A 17,945-nucleotide genomic window follows, 5' to 3' on the forward strand; every position below is an offset into this window, starting at 1 on the left:
CTCTGTAGACGTCTTCCTCCGCTCCTTCTCCTCCATTGACCAACAGTAGCCCAATTCCCACCGGTACCCTGTTGGCTAACGATACCTGTGGCGGTCGTTGGTAACCTCTCTCATTTGACCACTAGGTGGCAGTTTTGCTTAGAAATTCTGCTCTAAACTTAAGGCCCACAGATGAATTCGACAAAAAGATTGTTTTGTTATGGTTCCCATGAAATATCAGTTTATACATCAGTATTGCAAATTACATAATTTCTGGTTTTGTGGCTACTCAAATTGTACCAGTCAATAATGTTCCTGGTAATTAGGTGCTTCAGAATTAATTATGTATTATAGTGTTAAGATACATATTGTATTATGTATTGTAATATATACAAATAATGTACCATACATTTTAAGTGCTCAAAATGTAGTGCTTCAAATGAAAGTGTTTAGTCTGTCTAAACTGACTGAGGTTATAAATAACAGCCACTCTGATTGCAGCCATATGAAGTGTTGCATTTTAGGTAATGCAATACAAATAATGCAATTTTTAACTAATCCAATCAGTAGCAAGTTTGGCTGGGCACAAGGTAACTCTCTAATTGCATTATTTATCTGTCAGTAAGTCAGATATATTTGTTAGGACCATAAAACATATGAAACAGAGCTTGTTATGTAAAGGTATGCACCCAGTGGTGATGAATTTACTGATCACAGTTCTGTTTTTACTGTAGCATTTTATGACTGAAAGAGTTTCACAGCGTGATGCATAGAACTCCTTCCCTGTATGCATGTTTTAACTTCCTCTTTTTGAACTTGAGGCGTGTGCATTTGAGAGTTTGGTCGAGAGCTTCAAGTAGGGAACTTAACACATATTGTTTTCCATTTTACATAAATCACATGGACATATCAGCCTTCAAATGAAATTGATTTTGACCTGAGAATAAGAAAAAGAACAAGGTGGTTGGAAGAAAAGCAAACCATCATAACCATGCTAAAGCAATTTAGCCTCTTAAAGCAGTTTGGAAATGTGGGGAAGTAAGTACTTTCGTGTGGGTGTCTAATGATAATGTTTAGTGTTATGTTGTGTCTTTTTAGTCTCTAGTTTACTGTTGCTTGTTTTGTTGAAAAAGTATCGTGCATTGCAGCTTGACATTGTCCTCGTCCTCTAAATTTATCAAAATAATAAGCAGCATGAGATGTTTGGCCAAAAGGTTCAATTTGATTAAAATGTTTGGGCCAGAAAATGTTTGTTGATTGAAATGTTTTGACCAGAAAATGTATTTTGACTGAGTAGATGACAGAATGTGTAGAAGGAAGTTCTTCGATTGACATGCGGTCATTCATATCTTTTTTTACGGTTGACTAAAAAGTCATGGTTGTATTTTCTTTAGTTATTCGAATTTTGGGCTCTTTTGCATAACTAAGTCTGCCCTTAAATTTCCCAGAGAGTAAAAAGAGGAAACCAACATTCATAGATTCTTTAAACAGATAAAAACATTATCAAATAGTTTTTGTTTTCATGCAGCTTAGTAACAGCTGTAGTTGGCCAATGTACTGGAGTGAAATATAATGTGTTTGTGTGTTAATGCAGCGCTTGTGTAGGCTGCAGTGTGCGCAAGGTGCAAAGAAAATGGTGCATTTTACATCCTGCTACACGATGTTAGCACTGTTATTCAATACTTCAACAAAACGTCTACAGGTTTAAAGAGGAACAACGTGTCCGTCAATAATGAAGCCTGTGTGTAGCTGTAGATTTCTTCATTAACATCCATCAGTAATTACACGAATACTACATGTTTTTAGCATGAATTCTTTGAGCTTTTTCATATATCACTAAGCAAGCACCATAAACCTATCCAATCATCCTGTTACGCTAAATATTCATGTGCCCATTCATTTAAGTATATAAATATTAAAGATGGATTGTACTGTATTATATTCATCTTAGATGTCAAAGAGAAACCTATAACCATTTAGAGGAAGAAAATTTCTGTGTTTCAGACCATCAGACTAGCCCCTTTAACCCATCTGCATTTGACTGATTAAACAGAAAGATGTACAGTAGCAAAATTTGGTGAGGGCACCTGTGGTGCAAGCAGCATTTTCATATAAACAGGGAGTGGTATCCTTTGTGTGTCTGTGGTTTCACTTGCACTCATGTTTTGTACTTAGAAATATTGTGTTGCTCGTAGCCTCTGATGTCAGTTAGATCTCAATAATTTCTGAAGTGTCACAGTTCATGTCATTTTGCATTTGTTGTATAAGACTTGATGCACAGCAATTCTGCTGGTTGAGAGGTACAAACGCTGTTTATTGTGTCTAATAGCACCCGAAATGCTTATTGGAGCCGCTATATAGTGTAGGCTGAGGTGCACAAACTTTCTCCTATAAACGGACAGAAATCAACTTAATTAAGGGCTGTGGGCCGAAAATAAATGTTGCATTATTACAATTGTCATATAAAAAATTACAGTTGCCCTGGTCCCTCTCATTTATGATTTCATAATATTTGAAATAATAAATAAATAGAAAACATGTTCTGCTTAATTAATGCAGTTTTATTGTTAAATATGTAGTTCAGTGAAACTTCTAGTACATTGAGTACGAATTACTTCAATGCCTAATATCGCTATTAAGTGATCTTTAATGAGAGACATGAAGCTAGTACAAATGTTTCCCCATTTTCTCCTCTTCTCATATATGGCGTGACCTATATAGACCCTGTATAGGCCTACTCTGGTGTAAGTCATAAATCTGCCCGATAACACTGATGGCAGAATGAAATGATATTGCCATTAGTATGCCCACATGTGTTGCAGCTTGCAGTCTCTGCATTCTCCCTCCCCCATGCTATTCTCTTTGGCCTGCTTTTTAACCACAACACACTTCAATCTCTAATTTTAGGACTTACATTTTAGTAGACTGAAACAACTTTAAACTGCACATACAAAATTGTGCACCATATTTTCTCATTTCAGTCATTTAGCCATGTTTCACTTTCACCTTATTCATTAGTCAAAATAATAATTTTTAATGATTTTAATGTGTTAATAATCATGCATTGATAATACAGAAAAGTTTATTATATTTATTATTATATATTATATTTATTATTTATATTAAATGATTTATTTAAAAATAAAATAAACGGATAAGCCCTGTACAGTTAAATGTCCTTTGGAACCACAATATAATAGACTATTAAGGAATATATATGTTGGGTTTATGATGTATAACCAGGATGTCTATAGGTTATGTTTATTGTTTATTAGTGTTGAAGGTCTTTAAAAAGTTGTTGTAGTTATTTTTTTTTATTATGTTACTATGTTTATTGAACTGATTGATTTTAAATAATAATAAAAAAAACATAAAAATGAAATACATTCCAGAAATGTTCTATAAATTCCAGAAAAAGGAAAGTTATTATTAACATTTTAACACAACCCTTTGGCTTATACGCATAATAGAAAATAGAACTTATAATGTGTTCCATACAGATATAAATACAGATATAAATAGGAACTACAGTATGATGTACTAATTAGAATTAATTTCATGGAACAAAAGAGGGTTGTGGAAGTGTAGTCATCAAAAATCATTTTTGTTTCTTTCACTTTGTGTTCACTTTGTGCTCAAAGGTACTGTCATGCTGGAACAGGTATGGGTTCCAGTGATTGTGTGATATTCTATACAACTTTGTGGCAAAATGGGGAAGTGATGTAGATATAGATGTTGATGGTCTGCTCTTTTATCCATGCAATATAGAAAAAAAGAGAATAGATAGAAAGTTTTTCAAAAAAATTCACAGGCTGGCAGGTTGAGACCAGTTATGAACTCAAGTAATATAGCTAATAGATTAAATATAAAGTAATTAAATAATGTTCTGCATATTGTCATTCGAAGTTATATTTTGTGACCTAAAAAGTATTTATTTTTACAGAATCCATAAGTTTTTTGTACTAATACAGATACATATATTGAGCACAGACACAAATACAAAAAATACAGCCCCGTACACTTCTTCTGTGGAAATACATTTCAGGAAAAAAGCTGAATTTGCTCCAGTACATCATTTTCGAATTAATATTTTGGATTATGTTCCTAAATTGTGCTTTGCGTTTCAAGTCTATTCACTATCCCATCTATTCTAAAAAAAAAAAAAAAGAAAAAAAAAAAAGAGAGTGCAAGATCTAAATTTATCTGAATATAAACGTGTGATATACGTTAACCTTCAAGCAATGTATTTAACCCAGTGACCCCTGAGAATATTACTGTGTCTTAAATCAAACTATTGTGTGCTTTTGTTTGATGAAATACTACTTAATGATTTACTCAATTATATTAAAATTTACTAATGAGTTACTCAGTACATATTGTAAAACCCAGAGAAGTGCTAAGAATCAGGAATGTGGTAAGTCTGGATCATAAACAACTCTTGATATTTACTGGACTTGTAGATTGGACTGGTGAATGTAGCTGCAACAGTGGTGTTTTAGGGTTGACATTTTGTAAAGATTTTGGTTGAATTATTATTATTATTATTATTATTATTATTATTAATAATAATAATAATAATAATAATATTATTATTGTTATAACTACTACTATAAGCACTGTTCCTATTTTAGGGCACAAGATGCAACTGACCTTCTCACTGAGGATCTGGTTTTGGTGAGTCATTTTGACAGCTTCATGAGTTACTTTGAGTTGCTTTCTTTAGACTGCATTAGCTGCATACCAGTAGCAGTACACACCCTTTCATAAAGTTACTGTGTGCAAGCTTAGTTGCTAAGTGTGCTTGTGGCTCTGTGGAGGTGGAGCAACGTGTGGAACCAACCAGGAAAGCAGCTCAGATCATCCATAAGAAGCTGGCTGGTTGTTTGCAGAGTCAGCAGGGGCTGGACTCAGAGAAACGAATGGTGATCCTTGCCTTCTCTATTTCTGTCTTTCCATACCTGAATTCAAAGAATAAAGGCTTTTAAAAAATATTTGACTGCCTCATACCAAAAACTCCAAAAAGCATTATTCGCATTTGTTAATCCTGCCTTTTATATGCCACTTTTTTCATTTTCTTCTTCTATATCTTTTAGAAAAAACTCCCCCTTATGTTACTCTCTGTCAGTATGGCTGAGAGTTTTAAAGATTTTGATGGAGAATCCTCTATTAGGTGAGAGTTTATGGTCCAACTTTCCAAACATACATTCCATACATACTGTAGACTATCGCACATTTCTTTTTTAACTTCCTGCTACTTCACTACATCTAATAGCTTTCTACTAAGATCCAAACTGAGTATATCTGTGAATCTTGGAAATTGTTTGGCTTGTGAGACAAAAAAGCTAGATTTTGATTCCTTAACCACAGCTGGTTGTACCTTTTTACAGGAGAGTTCTAGAAATGTGCTGCTTTATACAAAACATTTTGGCACAAACATTAGCAGACTTTGAGGTGAAGCTGGAAAAAGATGTTCTGGAGCCTCTAAATAAACTTAGTGAGGTAACTGCATATGCATCTCTACCATCTTTTTTCTCATATTTCATTCACTGAGGTCAGAATCACTAAGAACACACTTTATCTTATTTTATATTAATAGGAAGACCTTCCAGAGATTTTGAAGAACAAGAAGATGTTTGCGAAACTGACAACAGATTGGCACAATGCCCGAACCAGGTATGTGCTAATGTTTAGTAAGTTATTTTAATAGAATAATTGACCTTGGACTCTGGCCTAAATATTACATTTATTCTCAGATCTCAAGGGAGTACAGGTCCCCAGGCTAAGCAGGATGGATTGAGGGAGGAAGTGGAGGAAGCCTGGAGAAAACTGGAGTCAATCAAGGTATACATTTGAATCTGCTTTGATTTTATACCCAAGTCCAGTGGTCCCCAACCTTTTTTGCGCCACTGACTGGATTAATGTCGAACAATATTTTCAAGAACCGGTTTAATGTCAGACAATATTTTTCACGGTCCGGCCTTTAAGGTATGGCGGATAAATACAACAAAATAAAATGATATGACCGGCATAAAAACTGGTATTTTCTACATAAAATAATAATCGTGAATTCACTGTATTCATAGACAGATGTGGTGGAGAAAATCCTGTAATTTTCCAAAATAAAACAACGTAATAAAATACAGATAATAGATACAGATAATAAATAAAATGGAAATAATGTAAGTTAGGTATTCTTTCTGTCCGGCCTGGGGCCAAATGACCCACGGACCGGTGCCAGTCCGCGGCCCAGGGGTTGGGGACCATTGCCCAAGTGGATGAATGCTATTGCCATTTATAGATTGTACTGACCATGTTTTTATTTTATAGGATCAGTATTCAGCTGATCTTTACCACTTCTCCAGGAAAGAAGACGAATATGCCAATTATTTTATGCGTGTGAGTATATTATCTCCAGTAAAGCTGGTATGAACACAAATATTCTGTTGGAGCTAAATTTCTTACTGTGATCTCCCTTTAGCTCTTAGAGCTACAAGCTGAATACCACAAATTCTCCTATGAATCCTTGAACAAAAATATCAGTGAACTCAAGGAAAACCAAAACCAAACAGGTAAGAAGTAATGAAATACCATTTAAGTAAAGGCTTTCCCTATGGTTCTTGATTGTTTTTCATTTTATTTATGTAGTGTTTTAATTCTTTGTAGTATTTTTTGTTAGAATCACTTTAGGTTTTGGCATGTGGTACTATCTTACATGAATGGGCTTCCTCACTGGTGCTTGAGGTAGTTGAGGCATGAATATTTTAAAGGGTTTGTCTACATTTTTTGAAAGGGACACTCTTCATTATAGAATTTTACCTAGAACCATTAATGCTTCACCCAGAAACACAACATTACGTATTGTTTAGGGTGCTTTATTTAACAAATTTTTTTTCTATAAGTGTATTCGTATATTTCACAATTATTACAGCACTGGCGGATGCAACAAATGCTACATCTGCGCTATCTGCAGGCATATATCTACACAAAAGCATCCAAACTTTACGAAATAGCAATTCCTTTTGGATCTTTGATTAAAGAAAGTTTTTGGCTTGTTAAAGAGGTTCTAAAGGGGAAACAATTTTTTTGCTCCATTTAATTCTAACCACTGACTTCCTGTAGCTGCCCACATCAGATTTTAAACACTGATGCTTGCCTACAAAGCCATAAATGGACCAGCACCCATTTAAGCTTGTAACCTTAGGACTAAAAAAGGTGTGTTTATGTGTTTGTGTGTATTTGCAAAACAGAACCCCAGGTGGGTGTCTCAGTAAGAAAAATGTATGGTGAGCCTCTGCTCTCCCACCTTGAGAGCTGTGGCCAAGAGATTGCTGAACCCATTCAGGTGTGTGTTAACATGCTGCTGAAGACAGCACTCAGAGAAGAGGTGAGACACTGGAACACCTACAACACAAATGCTAAAGCTGCACAAAAAAAGCAATGGGCAATGATCTAAGTTTTTTTAATTTAAAGGTTTTAAAATAATTAGACCTGTGATATCTTCCAGTTTTAGCCACAGTGAAGCGTTTCCCCTACACATGACTGACCACATGATAAACATGCTTGCATTCAGGCAGATCTAAACTGAAACCTTCAAAGTAGCACTAGCATTTATGGATGCTTCATCTATTTCCATATGACGTGTTATGAACACTGCATGGCTCTTTCTAGGGCTTGTTTAGGCTGGCAGCGGCTGCTTCTGTGGTAAAGAAGCTGAAAAGCAGTCTTGAAGCAGGGACGGTTGATCAGGCTGAGTTTGATGACCCTCATGCTGTTGCAGGTAAGAGACCAAAAGAAAATACACAAATATATGAGTTCTATAAAATACTCCTAGAGAACCTAGATATGTGTATGATATATCTGATATGGCTTCTGGAGGCTTATTAAAAAACACTTTTTTGATTTTCTCACAGGTGCACTGAAATCTTACTTGAGAGAGCTGCCAGAACCTCTCATGACATTTGAACTGTATAATGAATGGTTTGCAGCAGCAGGGTAAAATTTTGAAAGGAAAATTGAGAATATGTGAATATTTAATGGCAGTATCTAAAACAAGATGAGTTATTTACGTTGTGTTTTCAATTCTGTCTTTTAAGTGAAAAAGAAATGGATGACAAATTGGAGCGGTTTCGATCTGTATTAAAAAAACTCCCATCAGAAAACTACAGTAATCTTCGGTGGGTGTTGCTGAATATTTTATTTGGTGAATGGCATTACATTTAAACAATAAAATTTAAAACCTCTCTCTGCCTCAGATACCTTATCCAGTTTCTAGCATGTTTGTCAGAACATCAGGCAATTAACAGGATGACTCCTAGTAACATTGCCATTGTGCTTGGACCTAACCTACTGTGGCCTCGTATTGAAGGGTTAGTATAACATAGATACACAAACACATTTTCAGGGATTATCTAGTCATTTCTTTTATTAGCTTTTAATTTTGCATGCACAAATGATCTTTAATAATTTCTGATTTTCTGTACTATTTTGCAGAGAGACGTCTCTGCTAGACATGGCTTCTGCTTCTTCAGTCCAGGTTGTGACAGTGATAGAACCCCTCATACAATACTCCAAGAGCCTATTCCCTGAAGGTACTGTAGACGTGTATGGATGAAAGATTAATGTAAGATTTCTGCATCAGTGTCCCTTGACCGCTTACAAACTATAATGTTTTCCAGATGTTGATTTTGAAATTCCAGAATTCCCAGCACTGTCTCCTTCTTTACCTCAGAAGTCCCCATTAGACACTGTCCGCCCCCCATCTCCAACTGCATCTGTCTCAAAAACTGACAGGTAATGTTTACATCTGGCTTTTCTTCAATGTAATATTAAAAGCAATAACTCATGTTTCAGTTAGCTCAGCTTCATTAAAAAATCTCTTATCTATATTTATATATACATTGTTTAAATTACAACACATGCTTCTTTTCTATCCCACCCAGTGTATCTCAATTTGAAAACTATGGTGCAGAGGTAAATATTAAATCTGCTCCAATGAATCGTGGTGCAACAATTTGTGAAAATAGCAGTCCTGCCCCAGCTAGTTCACCATCTGCTCAGGCTTCTAGTTCAAATGTAGCTCCTGGTGAAAATCAGCCCAAGTCTTTTCCTCAACCACAGCCTCGATCTCAGCTTCAAGCAAAGTCTCAATCTCAGACACAGAATCCAATTCAGTTGAAGGCAAACAACTCTTCAGAGGATGGCTCAGAGCAGCTTCTTCATTCTTTTGAGGCCACACTGAAGATCACCACTCCTTTCAAACGTATGATGTTTTGCATTAACATTAACCCTCTGCATTAAGCCTGAATAACATGCACTTTTTTCAAAATACTTATCCTATATCAATCTTTTACTTTGTCTTTACAGCAAGAAGGTCGTTCGTTCAGCACAGGCCAATTAATAAAGATTCTGTTGTAAGCTACAGCAAACCCAAAACCCCAGTTCCTCCCATGAACGAGGCCGGAGGTCTGCCAAGAAATTTTCCACTGGCCATGCCCACAATCTCTGAGGCACAGATGCAACCTTCAGCCAAACCGCAAGCTCCTCCTGTTTCTTCAGTCCCTCCTGCTCTTTCAGCTTCTGTTCCTTCAGCTCCTCCTGTTCCTTCAGCTCCTCCACCTGATATAGGTCCTCAGAGAAAGGGTGTAAGCAAGAGACCCAAAGTGCCTCCTCCACTTCCACCTCCATCCCTGCCCAAGCAGATCTCATCACCAGCCCAGTGAGCCCAGTGCAGTGAGCCTGCATTTGCCTTTATACTGATTAACTATAATCTATGTTTTGAAAAATTAAGTTGATAATTTGGTGAACATCATGCTTTAAGTCTTTTAGTTGGCTCCTCTTATTATTTGCACTGTCACATTCTCTGTAGCTTTGTGAAAACTTAATCTACAGATTGGCATTCCCCAATAGGTTCCTGTAGGTGCAAATATAACACAAAGAGAAATCTCACTTCCTTTGGTTTCATCTTTGTGTGCTAACAGCAGTGACGTATGCACTTACAATGTCCTCAGCAAGCTGGGGGTTTTTCTCTTTAGTACAGCAGCAAGAAATATATAAGGACACATGTAAATAGTATTGTAATGTTTGTTTTATGTTCTCCTTTTTTTATTAGATATTATTTGTATTGTTTATAAGGGTACATTAGTAATGCGCAGACTTCCTGTGCAAAGGAACACATTTATATATATATATATATATATATATATATATATATATATATATATATATATATATATATATATATATACAATATAGATCACATGATTGAGAAGTCAACTCCTCTGTCACAATATATATAAAACAAAATCATACAAAATGTCACATTAGCTGTGATAATCTACAGCTTTAATGTGTCACAAAATATCGTATAAAACCTTTTTCATCACAAAACCTGTCGAGTGTTTTTTAATTCATAGGATATTTAATGATTAATAAACAAAATTATGAACTGAAAGAATGCAGTACTATTAAATAGAATTTTTGCCTTGTCAGTATTTTTCATATATCAGAGTATTAAACTGCATATGAGTACTTTTATGCATTTCATAATAATATGACATCTGTTTTCCCACATAAAATAATGTTTACAAAGTCTGTAATAAAGCTTATGTATAACGTGGGCAATTAGAGCCACAGAGTATACACGGAGAATTATGTGTAGTAAAATCATGAAACAAACAAACAGCTGGCGTAAATATTCTATATACTGTACCACTAGTTCATTTTGTTGAACATATTGCTTAATGTATATACTGTCGGTGTAACTGTTTATGCACAGGCAGAATGCTGCCTTAACAGGATTTGTCCTGTTTGGACTATTCAAATATAGGAAAACAAGAGCGATGAGGTCAATTTGTTCATTGATTGTCACAAACACTCATATTACAGATTTCATTTCCACATCTAAGCTAAAAACATAATAAAGCATCCAGCAGACACATCAAAAACCTTCCACAGTGACACATTACCAAAGAATTCAGTATCATTAATCTGCATTTTACACCTTCATGTCCTGTGCTGCTCTTATTTCAAAAGATTACAAACATAAAGTAAGAGAGAAGCTTGGTTATTAGTGTTTTGTTTGTTTGTTTGTTTGTTTGTTTGTTTGTTTTTGTTCTCTTACAATTTTCATATTTTTATAAACCTCTGCCCCATTTGGCACATGAGAAATGTATAGCTTGTGGTTGTTTGTCTTTCAGGCCTAGACCTTGATCTCTTCCTCCTCATCAGGGCAAGTGTAAGGTTGTCTTCTCTGAGTGTCAGTTTTCCTGTTTGTTTCACTGCCATAATGTCTGGCCAGCACATCTGCAGCCTCCTGGAACCTTTTAGCCTCCATGCCGTGTTCCTCAGCAGTGTAGGAGCGCACAAGATCACCAACCATAACCGGTTTCAGGGATTTCCCATTCATCACATCCCCACTCCCCCACTCTACTCCATAAAGATGACTCCGGCCCTCTGAATCCTCTCTCAAAAGTGAATCCACCAAAGAGGTTTTGGTGTCTGAAGTCATTGCAGTGTCATTATTGGCCCATGGCTCAGGTTTGCACTCCACTTCATGGTTGCAATTGGTTTCAGCGCTGGGCCTATCAAACATGGCAAAAACTTCTGACATGAGCGAAGGGCCGAGGTCGACAGTGAAGGAGGTCATGGAATCAGAGGGGCTAAGGGATTCTGGGACGGTGAGGGTGTGCGGCAAATTTGCGAGAGAGCCAATATTTAACTCAGCAGAGCAAGATGAAGGAGTTGCGCTTTGCACAGGCCTCTCTGAGCGTGACAGCCTGGGCAATGTGACAAAACCAGACTCCAGACCTATAGACAGGTAGAAAAAGCAGAGAGATGTGGGAATTGGCATGAGCAAAAGTGCAAAACTTCTCTATATGAATTTTATTTCTCCTTTTTCCAGAAGATGGCACTAAGGAGTAAATGACTTTATGCTATACTTTATTTTTTATACAGTACTGGACTCTCAACAAATTAAACTAAATGAACATCTAATTTGGTTAGCATAAGTAACGGTTTAATTATTATTCCATGTGAACTCATTATACAAATTAAGGAAAAGCTAACGGAAATGCCCATCAGGTGTATAGAATTTTAAGTTAAATACAATTACAAATTTAAATACAATGTGACTTGAATGGGCCGAGCTTCCCAAAAGTAGTGCAGCACAAAGATCATCATCATTTATTATAGCAAATGTCACACTAAACACTCATTCTAACAGAAAAAGAGGACTTATCATCACAATGTTTTAGAGCTTTATTTTAGGTTTAAGGTTAATTTAGCAAATTTTTGATTGTAGCACATAAACACTAAGATTCATGTGCATTGAAGTATGTCAGATTTAAGTATCAGATTCCAAATAAAAAAGGAAAGCATAACTTGAAATTTGGACCGTAAATTGTTTGCTAAAACATTCAACACATCTACTATGACAGTCATTAGACAGTCTCTTTTGTTAAATTGTTCTCTTATTAACACTTCTGGTATTTCTTTAGAAGAATTAGAGAGTGAGAACTCAGTGTGCAGAATCCCCATCAGATTAGAATCTCTTGATAAAGTTCATGATAAAAAAAAAAAACATAGTAACTTAACAGCAGCATTGGGACATTAGATAGCAAACTGCCTTTTTCTGGGGGCACTCAGTTGTACCTGTTTATCTGATGAAGGCCAGGTAGGTCAGACAAAGAGGTGTAGCTGAGGTGTGTATATCATAACATTGGAATTTAGACACTAAGTGTCTGGCCTTTGCTACAGTATTTTGCAACAAGTTTTAGCATTACTTCTGCTGAGTGAAATGATGGAAGGACAAAAATCACCATAAACATTTTGGGCACTGGAATACACCAATTTTGGTTAAATTAGATAAATAATCAAGCTACAAATATTTGAAAACAAAAAAATCAGTTTCAGCATTAGTTCCAATGTCATTGTGAAATATGTTTCAACAAAACAACTGGGTTTTGAGTTTTTCAATAGCATTGCAGCATATAAAGCATGTTAACTTTATGAAGCATTTGACAAATGGGGCCCTGGTGTGACGTATATTGATCTTACCATATGAGTAAGTGCTGTCTTCAGGTTGTTTGGGTGTGCTGGGAAACAGCACTTTCACCGGGCAGCCATTGGGGGAATCCATATCCAAGCGAGGGAGGGAGATTGCATTTTTTATGATGGGGGAGATGGGTGGAGGTGGAGGGGACAGGTCTCTGGAACCCCCTCTCGGCCGATCTGGAGTTTTGCGGACATGCCGTAAAGTGCGAGAGAAGAAGCCCTCGCTCTTCTCTGAGGCAGTGATTGAGTCTCCATCACTGTTGTTTCCTGCACCACCATGATTACTGAGGAAGGAGGTGTCGCCAAATACATCTCCCCCACGGCCCACATGCATGGTGTGGCGGAAGTCTCCCAGCGGAGGGCTAATCATATCTGGAGTCAGATCACCCTTAAAGCGCCGCCTCCCTGAGGAGTGAGAAACCAGGCTCTTCAGCCCAGACAATTTGCCCAAGTTCATGACTGCTGTTTTTCAGAGCTTACAATAAAACCACAGGAAAACACAACAAGATCTCAGATTGTTAGTATTCCAACTAAAATACTTGGTGCTCCAGTGAGTTTTTTGCGTGTCCTATGCAGTTAAAAAATCTGGCCTAGCTCGACAGGAAATTATCCACACATTACCATTCATGCAAAATGATGCATAGCTTAGGGATTCTATAAAAAAAAATGCAGTTTGAGTTAAATGTTCCTTAGAGCAGATTTTCCATAAGTATGCACACAAAGATTTTTTTGCCCCTGGTTTCTGTCCATATCCAAAATGTATGCACTGAGATAATGTGAGATGAAAATACTCATGCCCCCCATTCCTGGAAACCTCAGATGCGTATGTGGTCAGAGAAACTGGGATGCACAGTTGTTTTGGGTTTTTGGTTTAGAAAACACAAGTTCAGAAATAAATCCAACTTCGGCTGCAGAGATCTTTGTGGTTTAGGATTGGATCCATATATTCCATTCGTGAGTTTGAAACTTTCCGTTTCTGCGAGTTGAGGAAGATCAAATGTTAAGAAAATATCTGCAAACTTCGTTTTCGCAAAAAAAGAAAGTGACGTGGTGCATGTGGTATGAGTGGGTAGCGCTTGGCTACACAAATAATTGCATGTTTCTCCTGATTTTATGCTCTGAAAACTAAGTTACATTCTGTGCCAAATCCTCCAGGCTAAAGTCCACTTCTCTTCCACCAAAAATGCAACTTCTCGTTCAAGGACCTTAAGTCAAAGGGAGAACTGGACAGTGTCCTGGTCATTAATTTACAATATGTATGCAAAGGCCTTTTAAAAAAATTATATTTACAATGTCCAGACCCTGTTTGTGAATATTTAACATCAAAACCAATAAGAGGAGCTGAATCACATCAAAAAACACTTACTCACAGCCTTAAAATTCACTGCCTGCTTTAATGTTCTTCTGTTGTTAGCTTGATATGGAATTTGTAATGGTCATTGTTTTTTAAATATTTTGACAAAGTAGGACACATTTACAGGCCTGTCTATTTTATGAGCTTTCCACTGAGACTGGCTTCCCACACGTTAGTTTGACTCCATTAATGAGTTATTACAGTGCTCCAAATGCATGACGTCAACTTCCAACCAGCCTTTAGTTTGTTCTTGCCCATGCACCATTTGTTGGTGTTTTATTTTAACAGACTTCTCTTTTAAGAGCAGTAAGTTTTTCTTTTCCTGCTTAGCCGTAGGTCTCATGTCCTCATATGGAGAACAGCTCAGCTTGGTTACAGGTATGCTGTTCTATTTAGCCTGAAGTACTCAACAATCCTTCTGTTTGCGGTATACTAAGTATAATTCAAGTCTGGATTAACAAAGAATCTATGCTGTTGTCCATGGAAACCCCTTGTCTTATCCACCCATAGGCATGAATCCTAACAAAGCAGTGAAGCATTAAAATGCAACTGAGCCAGAGCATAACATCTGTATGAAATTATTAAAATGTTTCTTTTTTTTTTTTTAATAAAGAAATAATATTCATGCCTAATTAGTCAGACTGTGTATTTCCTTAATCCTGATCCACTCAGTAACCTTTGTCCTGTCTCTTGCCGATGTATGTTCTCAAGACTGGGCCAGCACAACACACTGAGTCCAGACCACCCTAGTCTTCTTTATTACTCTTCGAGCCATAACCAGAGGTTTATTTTCACCATGTTCTGTTCTTTTCTTGATACACTGCTCCAAAATTTACAGATTCACTTGTCTGCTCTTCACAAATGCCAGACCATTAGTTAAAAAAATACTTTGGGACACAAAGAAATAAGAGTAATAATCTGCACAAGAGTCAGGCAGAGATCAGCTGTTTGTCAGGTATCTCCCCTCTTCAAAGCCCTCTGGCTCCTTCAATCCATTTGGCTTTATGGCTGTGTGGAGGGGTGACTTGAAAATCACTGTCCTGCAATAAAATAGAATAGAAGAAAGATTCTTGTGAAATACAACGGTTATAATCTAAGCAACAAAATTAATGTTCATTATTATGTTTCAGAGTGATGTATGTGCAAGTTACACATAGAATTTGTGCTATTGCTCATGTACTTTTTAAATTAAAAAGTAAAATGTGAATACCAAATAAGGATTTTTACTGTTGGAGTTACTGCCAGTGGGCACTGAGGTGACATGAAGTGAATAGATGCCACATAGGTTGCAAAATTCATGCACCTCATAAACCTCATGATGCAATACATTCAAAAATTGAGACCATACAGGACCAGTTGTGCTCTAGAAACCAGATGGAAAGTGGATACATTAGGGAGATGCACGTAAACTTCTGAAACCAAAGAATAATGGGACCCGTGTGTGTGTGTGTGTGAACACATTCCTAAGAATAATATCACTAGACTGAAGAGTGTCTACATTGAAGATTAGAAACAGATTTTAGTTTGTCTGCTCATTCTCTCCAAAAAAAGAAACACGAAGCTGCCAGTGTATGGATATTAGATTGATGCAAATATATCCTCTGACCTGATAAACACAATCCTATTAACTGGCAATTAAATGATTTACATTACTGGTACTTTAGGCTTATCTCTATTTTTTCTATACTGTACTCCAAACTACATAATTTCCTTTTGTCTCTTTTCTTCCTTAACTCTACAAATAACACACATACTCTCTCATGGGGGCCATGTTACTTTGTAACTGAGTTGACCAGGTGGACAAACATGCAAAAGAATGACTCATTTATCTTCATGCACTGACCTATGTCTCTTGCCCTCTTAGTCACTTTGATTTCAATGAATAGACTGGCGCCAAAAACAAGGCACATTTTTACAATGACTAAAGAGTCTAAATCAATTTAGCATATCACTACATTAAATGCCTCACTGTCCGAAAATGGATGTATTGTTTTCACTACCCTTTTAATGAGACCTTTTATTCATAAATAGGCTTGTTTTCTAACCTAGCACATTTTTTTAACAAAATAACTAACAGGAAATGGTTACGTCTGCACAGATACCCCATATAATATGCATCTCTAAAAATATATTAAAATATATTAAATGATCAGTATATACTGTCCTTCTTAATGCTTCTTTAGTTGGTAGATTGAAATGAAATATGTAATGCCCGTTGTTGTTTTTTATATTAAACTATTAAAAGATTCTATAATACAAATAGAATACTATTTTAATTATATTATATTCATTTGATATTGAATCGAGGACCAAAAATATATATTTTTTCAATCTCAAGCAGAACAATTTATTAGTTTGCATGTATAAAAAGTTCTCTTTAATGATTTGTTCAATTAATAAATTATATAATCAATTTTTTCTTCTGTAATTATTTTCTTCATAACTTAAATTAATGAAACAAAAATGTATGGAAACTGCTACAAGTCAGTGTAAAAAAGTGGTGTGCACATGCCACCCAGCACATTGGTGGAGGAAATAGCAATGTTAAAAGTGAATACTGCAACGACTATCTGACATAATGGCACAATGCAATGACTAATAACAACTCACACAGATTCACATTGAAATGGGTCAGGATTCACACAATGGGAAATCCCATATGGGATCTTTCACACACTGAGGCCTCCTGCAATACTGCCATTGCAAAAGTATTGTATTTCAACAACAGTGATTAACCAATAATATGTTGTGCAACCCTAAAATTGTAACCAGGCTTACTAGTTCATATAGATTTTTTTTTTTTTTTTTTTTACAGTATGACAATAGCATGTAAGAGAGAAAATTATAGATCAGTTCATGGAAGAGATTAGGAAGCATATTACACATTTATTATTGAGTAGCAACCTAAAAATCAACATAAATCTTTTTGATTGTGTTTTAAGACAGATTTTTTTGCAGATTATATACTATTACAGACTTCCTCTGAACCATGCCAAATACTGTAAAAAATTAGTACAGCATTATTTAATTAATAAAATAGGTATCTTAATTATCTATGGCAACTTACCTGATAAAGAATAGTTCATTAGACTTTTAGGATTTGATTAGATTTTATTCCATGTTTTTGGTATATTCCAGTCTGGAGCTTTACGTCTGTAACTTTTCCACACTAAGGCAGCCTCTGCTCTGGTGAACATGGGCAGCATACACCACTAGCAATTCGATTCTCACACACGCACACACGCACGCACACACACACACACACACACACACACACACACACACAGCATTACAGGCAGCAGTCTGCTGCTCAACTAGTGGGTGTATTTGGACTATGGACAAAAGGGGTGGGATTTTATCTGGGACTGAGGAAAATCCCTTATTTTAGCAACAGACTGCAGCAGCTCAGTATCAGTTTGTCCATAAACCCCTACAAGTGTTAACTTAACATCTAAAGAGTTCAGTAAAAGTTTCGACAAGTTTATAATTCAGTTTAAATTTCAGGTTTTTTTAAATGTCCATTCTAGTAAATTATTTTTGCCAGATTAAGTTGATGAGTGAT

General features: G+C 36.1%; 2 protein-coding genes across 2 annotated transcripts; one reads left to right on the plus strand and one right to left on the minus strand.

Annotated features, from left to right (window-relative positions):
• The first annotated feature begins 791 nt into the window (after nucleotides 1-791).
• Nucleotides 792-10,365, plus strand: sh3bp1 (SH3-domain binding protein 1). Its single transcript, XM_083555866.1, has 18 exons — nucleotides 792-1,017; nucleotides 4,611-4,653; nucleotides 4,797-4,901; nucleotides 5,073-5,149; nucleotides 5,367-5,478; nucleotides 5,576-5,652; nucleotides 5,733-5,820; nucleotides 6,307-6,375; nucleotides 6,458-6,548; nucleotides 7,227-7,363; nucleotides 7,648-7,756; nucleotides 7,890-7,971; nucleotides 8,073-8,153; nucleotides 8,232-8,345; nucleotides 8,470-8,567; nucleotides 8,655-8,769; nucleotides 8,919-9,238; nucleotides 9,343-10,365. Exons 1-18 carry the CDS (start codon nucleotides 971-973, stop codon nucleotides 9,696-9,698), a joined length of 2,121 nt encoding a protein of 706 aa, XP_083411992.1. The 5' UTR covers nucleotides 792-970; the 3' UTR covers nucleotides 9,699-10,365.
• Nucleotides 10,366-10,818: 453 nt separating this feature from the next.
• On the minus strand, nucleotides 10,819-17,693 carry cdc42ep1a (CDC42 effector protein (Rho GTPase binding) 1a). Its single transcript, XM_083555867.1, has 3 exons — nucleotides 17,451-17,693; nucleotides 13,033-15,423; nucleotides 10,819-11,784 (listed from the first exon to the last, which is right to left on the minus strand). Exons 2-3 carry the CDS (start codon nucleotides 13,484-13,486, stop codon nucleotides 11,177-11,179), a joined length of 1,062 nt encoding a protein of 353 aa, XP_083411993.1. The 5' UTR covers nucleotides 13,487-15,423; nucleotides 17,451-17,693; the 3' UTR covers nucleotides 10,819-11,176.
• Nucleotides 17,694-17,945: the final 252 nt, after the last annotated feature.

Source organism: Silurus aristotelis (assembly GCF_946808225.1).
Source record: "Silurus aristotelis genome assembly, chromosome: 12".
Taxonomy (NCBI): Eukaryota; Metazoa; Chordata; class Actinopteri; order Siluriformes; family Siluridae; genus Silurus; species Silurus aristotelis.

Coding starts and splice junctions, on each gene's coding strand:
- sh3bp1 (XM_083555866.1), top strand. CDS start 971: ATGCTAAAGCAATTTAGCCTCTTAAAGCAGTTTGGAAATGTGGGGAA. Junction 5,479..5,575: donor CTCTAAATAAACTTAGTGAG/GTAACTGCATAT, acceptor TTATATTAATAG/GAAGACCTTCCAGAGATTTT. Junction 8,770..8,918: donor TCTGTCTCAAAAACTGACAG/GTAATGTTTACA, acceptor TATCCCACCCAG/TGTATCTCAATTTGAAAACT.
- cdc42ep1a (XM_083555867.1), bottom strand. CDS start 13,486: ATGAACTTGGGCAAATTGTCTGGGCTGAAGAGCCTGGTTTCTCACTCC. Junction 11,785..13,032: donor AGACAGCACTTACTCATATG/GTAAGATCAATA, acceptor ACCTGTCTATAG/GTCTGGAGTCTGGTTTTGTC.